This window comes from Merops nubicus, unplaced genomic scaffold (assembly GCF_000691845.1).
Source record: "Merops nubicus isolate BGI_N331 unplaced genomic scaffold, ASM69184v1 scaffold681, whole genome shotgun sequence".
NCBI lineage: Eukaryota > Metazoa > Chordata > Aves > Coraciiformes > Meropidae > Merops > Merops nubicus.
Genome location: NW_008587362.1, coordinates 1,690 through 7,089, shown reverse-complemented (window position 1 = coordinate 7,089; position 5,400 = coordinate 1,690). Strand labels below are relative to the sequence as shown.

Here is a 5,400-nt window from a genome sequence, read left to right as displayed (position 1 = left end):
AAACAAAAAAAAAAAAAAAAAAAAACAAACAACCCAGTCCCCAGCAACACTTCAGTCATCCTAAAGAACTTACAGTTCCAGTATTTCCTCTAGAAATTTTGTAAGATACCCTGGGTCCTCAGTCAGACATACAATGCGCAGCATATCTGTCATCTGGAAGAGAAGGCAGGGGGAAAAGGGTTAAGTCTGACAGCTGCAACACCTTTTTTTTTTTAAATAAGGAACATAAAGTGTTACAGTGGAATCAAAACCACAGGTTCCAGGTCTGCATTGCTAGTGCCATCCAAAACCACAGCCTGGTCTGTAGTTTACTTGCCTCTTCCAAGAGCTGCTCCATTTCGTCAGCGTTGCTCTGCAGCGATGGGCACTGAAGACACAACTCGAGGCGCAAAAATACCTGGAGCTGGCACCTAACAAAACAAGTTAAAAATCAGTCACTGCCTTTCTTCTGGCACAAACAGCATGTTTACTGCAAGCTGCGTGCTCAAACAGGTAACAGGAGGGGAAGTGGCTTCTTCCAATAGCATAATTTGTTTAGCATTTCATTTGGTAGCAGGAGAGATGCCCCATTTCAGATATAGGCTGCAACACTTATCACACAGCATATGTATATTTGCATTTAACCAAGTGTTTTTACTGTGACCAGAGGTTATCCTTGGAACACCGACCCCATGTCAATACTCTTCCACTTGTACAAAAAAGGCATCACTTAAAAAATTCCTAACTAACTCCGCTGTATCTCAGAAGCTGAAGTAAATAGAGTGTCTCATACTCTCTGACTTTGGTCTTCTTCTGTAAGCCATGCTGTTGTCTGAGCATTTTGCTGGTCTTCAGGAGATGGTTTCTGACTTTTTCCACACAGGCCACCTGCAGAGACACAGAATTACAGTAAAAACTTCAAAGTCAGTTTCTTCCATGCAAGACAGGTATGTGTGTGTGTCCCCTGACCCGTTCTCTTGGGAATAGATCTATTTCTTAACTCTTCAAGAATTTTTTCTTTCCATAGCAAAGTCACAATGACATGAGACACAGAGCTTCCTACAGCTTGAAATCACAAAGGAGGTCACTTGCTTGCTGCAGCTTCAGGCTTTCTTCAGGAACCATGAATTTGTCTTTCACAGTATTTTTCCAATTACTCACATGTTTACCAATTCTGGTTTCAGACAGTTACTTGAAGTCTATAAATAGTGTTACAGATTATAAGGAATACTTTGAACTATTTCTTTTTCATGGAGAAGTAGTAGGCCTAGATTTGCAATGTAAAGCAAAACCATAAGATGCACCTTTTTGACAATATGGTTTGCAAGAATGCATTTGTTTTTTTTTTTTAAATAACATTCACATAAGTTAAATTGGAACTCAGAATGAGGCCAACGTAAAGGAAAAAGATCTGTTGCAATCTTTAGCAAAAGGAGTAAACCAATAACTGAACTGGATTCTCCTACATTCTGTACAAATACCTACAGTTTTTCACTACTGAGTAGTTAGTGGATGTGGTTTTGACCACGTGCAGCTATGCATAAAAACATCATGTAAGAGGAAGGAAAGGCAGCCTGACATAGTAGGAAGTTTAATTTCCAGATCAGTGGCAACCCTGCCCACATGCTCTTACCAACCTCTTTCTCTTTGGCATCTTGTACTTTCAAGAACCTTTTAATGGCCATGATCATATTCTGGGCACATACAGATGAAAGAACTCCCTCAGCAACAGCCTTCTGGTAGCTGGCAGTTAAATGGGACTCCAGCTCCTCCTCGGTTCTGAAGTCTGCAAGGAAAACTGCCTGAATTAACTAAATGCCTGTTCAACACACCTTACTGATAAAACTGCTGAAGAGGGAATGATCAAAAGATTTTTCTCCAGCAAAGATGCATCCACAAAACACTAGCAGAAGCAGTCCTGGATCCAGACCCGTGACAAATCATCAGCTTAGTTCTGAGTAGGTGAGCAAGCTTTCACATTACTGTAGCAGTCCAGAAACTCCCTTCACAGCCATTCCCCAAACACCTATCTCCTTGCTAACACCCACTACTCCCTTATTATCCTTCTATCTCCCTTCCATAAAAATCCCATATGACTTCCCACAAATACAAGGACTGATAACAGATACCTATTGGTATTTTAAGTGCCTTTTCCTTTTCTTCCACCTTTTCATCCAATCTTCTGGCTGCAAACCTCTGTGGAACCTTCTCATTCACTGCTGGTGGCATACCATCAGGTTGATACTTCTGAGCTTTTACATTCAGTCTTGCTACATTGAGCATCTGCAGGGATCTGGACATGGTCTTCATCTTCTGCCTGACTGGAGTGCGGGGAACCCCACCTGCAACACCACAAAAAGGGAGTTCTCCTGTCAGACACACTGGAGCAGGAACTCCACCCAAGGCAGAGCACGGTGCTGAATTCTGTTACTGTCAAGTGAGATTAGTCACCTTCTAGTGGAAAACATGGCCCAAAAGGTTTGTACTTTGCCTTGCAAATAAGTGCAGCACAAGAGGCAGCTATTTATCTAAGTAAAAAGCAGGTGAAAACCATTGCTCTGCATAAGAACTTGGGTATCATCAGAATTTACATGTATAGGAAGCAATTATGTCACAAATAACTGACAGAGGAAGACCTGGGAGCACATCAGGTCGTGGTACACACAACTGTGCTTATCATACTGAAATGCAGCAACTAAACTTCTAGAAGAAAGAGGTTTATTTCTCCAGATTAGAAAATAGATGAGAGGTTGCAATATTTACTAGCACTTGGAGCAGTCCCTGTTCCAACAGCTGGTGAAACTGCAGAGATCTGCATACTGCTAACAGTTTTGTCAGTCACTGCACAGCCTTGAACTAAAGGGTCATTTGGGTTGTACTAAAGGACAATCCTAATATTAGTACAAAAATGAAACTGTCTCCAAATAAAAGACATGCACAGTATGCCACCACTCAGGAGAGTACAGATCACTAGAGTTCATGCCTTAGGACAGCCTGCTGAGAAGCCTTTATCATCTTTAATTTATATACACAAACAATCCCAAAGTACACGTACGTCTTTTCTTGTTATTTCCTGGTCCAGCTGCAGCAGAAGTTTCACTGAGTTTTCTCTGGTACAGCTCAGATAGACTTTCTGAGAGCTCCACTTGAGACTGGTCTGCATCATCTTCCCCATTAGGGTAAGGAACCTGCAGGAGCCTGTGCAATACAGTTATGAAAACAGACAGGAGTGGGAGACATATCCCTTGTTCCCAGCATACAGGAACCAGATTCTTACAGGTGCTGGTCCACAGCAACATAGTACGAGTAACACTTGCTAGTGCTGTTCCAATGCTTGCTCCCAAACACACTGATACACAAGAAACCCAAACCATCCTCTCAGAAGGGTCAGACCAAACTAGAAACGAGCATGAAGAGTTGTCTGACATACAGCCACTAAACTAGATGGGCAGCTTTGTGCTATGGAAGGTATCCTGCATTAAGCTTTGGGTGGGTTTTCTGTGTTTCACTTAGCAAGCTCTTTGCAGAGAACAAGCTTATTCATTCCTACTAAATACCAGCTGTGATAACACAACCATTATCTTCAGTATCTTGCAGTGGATCTCACTATATCAGAAGAAGAAGAGCTGGTCTGATATTTCCCCTAGTAGCTTAGGTCATTTTAAGTCACCTATATCATTCCTGAAACTGTCAAGATCTCAATCCACACAAACTGCTACCCAGACTTCCTATTCCTAGTTCCTTTTCTCTATACATCAAGATATAATAAAGCAAAAGCACACAGTGAAGCAAGTACAGAAATAAGCATGCTGAGAGGAGCATTAAATTCTCAAACTCTGAGCATCGCTACAGCCATACTCCCTTCACAGGAAGCAGAAATCCTGGACTATTCCTCAGAGATCTGTTTCAGAAATAATACCTGAAATATATAAGCATCATAATACCTGAATGACTCCATCAGATCTGAGCTTGCTCCACAAGCACCTGATACAGGATACCATGCTTCAAGCACTGAAGGGTGCCAGCTCCCTGTATGCGACAGCTCCCGCTGGACCCACTCTGGCACAGGAGTTTCTTCTCCTGTAAGCACACACAGGGAAAAAAAAAGAGAGAAAGGAAATAAAATGAAGTGGCAGGAGGTCTCAGCCTTCACAGAAGCTCTAAAGCAGAGGTTTCCAAACCTTTGCTCTTAGAGGGGCAATTTAAGAGCCAATACATCAGGTGGGGAGACTCAGGAGATTCACTCTAACACAAATCAGGTAAGCTAAAAGCAGCCTCCTTGCAGCTACACCCAAAGGCTTTACCACCCACAGATGGCTTCAGGGACACATTTTAGGAAACCTCATTTTTAAAACTTGCCCCCAAGCACAAGTGGCTGCACTTTATCTAACAAGCTCTGTCAATAAACAGGAAGGGTACATCAGTGCAAATTTCTGCATCACATCACAAGGCCTGAGCCATAGTAGACAAGAGAAAATTAACAAAAATGAGAAACTCCTCACTGAGGAAGCCATTATATTTAGATTTTCCCACTCCAGATCAGATCTAGAGATGATCAAAAGATGGTAAGTTTTGCATTTCATGACCCCCTACCTTTACCAGCCAGAGAATCTTCCACCAACGTGTCAATTTTGCTCAACACACTGCAGACAATATCTGGGAGGGGAAGAGCTTGGCCTTGGGAAGAGCTCTCCACTACAGCTCCTGCGAGGCTGCACCGCTCAACTTCAGCAGCCTGCTCAGCATGGAGTACAGTCAGGACTGCAGTACCCTCTGAGAGTGGTGATAACACTGCAGTGCAGGGGCACACAGGTTCAGACAGAGACACCTCAGCAACCTACATAAAAAAAAAGTTCACATTATCTAGAACTACAGAGACTTCAGTAGTACAGATGATTCACAAACAGGTTCTAGATTTACATCATCTAAAGAATACTATGAGTTTAGCTCCAAATGAGCAATTTGCAGTGCAACAAATCCCCCTATTATTGTCTTCACAACATGACACCTTTTGTCACAGCTCATTGCAGAATAGAGACCAACTTAGGGCAGAGAAAAAGATTTACCATGTGCAGTTCTTCAGCCAGCAGGCTCCTTAACAGCTGCTGAAACAGTGACCCGTTACATTCTGCCTGCTCAGCCTGTGAGCTCTGCAGGATCCAGCTCTCTGTGAGAAAGTGGCCAGCCTGCATCAAGCTCCAACCCCTCAACCTGCCCTTCAGGAAGATGTTGACTGGCCAACACAGCTGTCTTTGGCTCATGGCAAGGGGTTGCAGGATTACAGCACAGCTCTCCTGCATCTTTCCTCCTGTGCAAAGAGAACATAAAACTGAAGTCCTACAGCACGTAAAACAGATGAAGAGACAGCTTCAACACAAAAAAAAAAAGTTCTGAGATTAAACTGAGAAGAGCTCTACAGTA

At 42.8% G+C, this 5,400-nt stretch overlaps 1 protein-coding gene across 1 annotated transcript in view; it reads right to left on the bottom strand.

Moving 5' to 3' along the window:
- The window catches only part of TICRR (TOPBP1-interacting checkpoint and replication regulator), a gene marked incomplete at its 5' end in the record, with an annotated part of 17,294 nt that overhangs the window by 10,211 nt on the left and 1,683 nt on the right, over positions 1 to 5,400 (bottom strand). Inside the window, 9 exons of the mRNA XM_008948874.1 lie at positions 74 to 153; positions 317 to 410; positions 773 to 867; positions 1,617 to 1,765; positions 2,109 to 2,321; positions 3,035 to 3,177; positions 3,924 to 4,056; positions 4,573 to 4,816; positions 5,046 to 5,287. Of these exons, the coding sequence (XP_008947122.1) occupies positions 74 to 153; positions 317 to 410; positions 773 to 867; positions 1,617 to 1,765; positions 2,109 to 2,321; positions 3,035 to 3,177; positions 3,924 to 4,056; positions 4,573 to 4,816; positions 5,046 to 5,287 (1,393 nt within the window). The remainder of the gene's footprint in view (positions 1 to 73; positions 154 to 316; positions 411 to 772; positions 868 to 1,616; positions 1,766 to 2,108; positions 2,322 to 3,034; positions 3,178 to 3,923; positions 4,057 to 4,572; positions 4,817 to 5,045; positions 5,288 to 5,400) is intronic.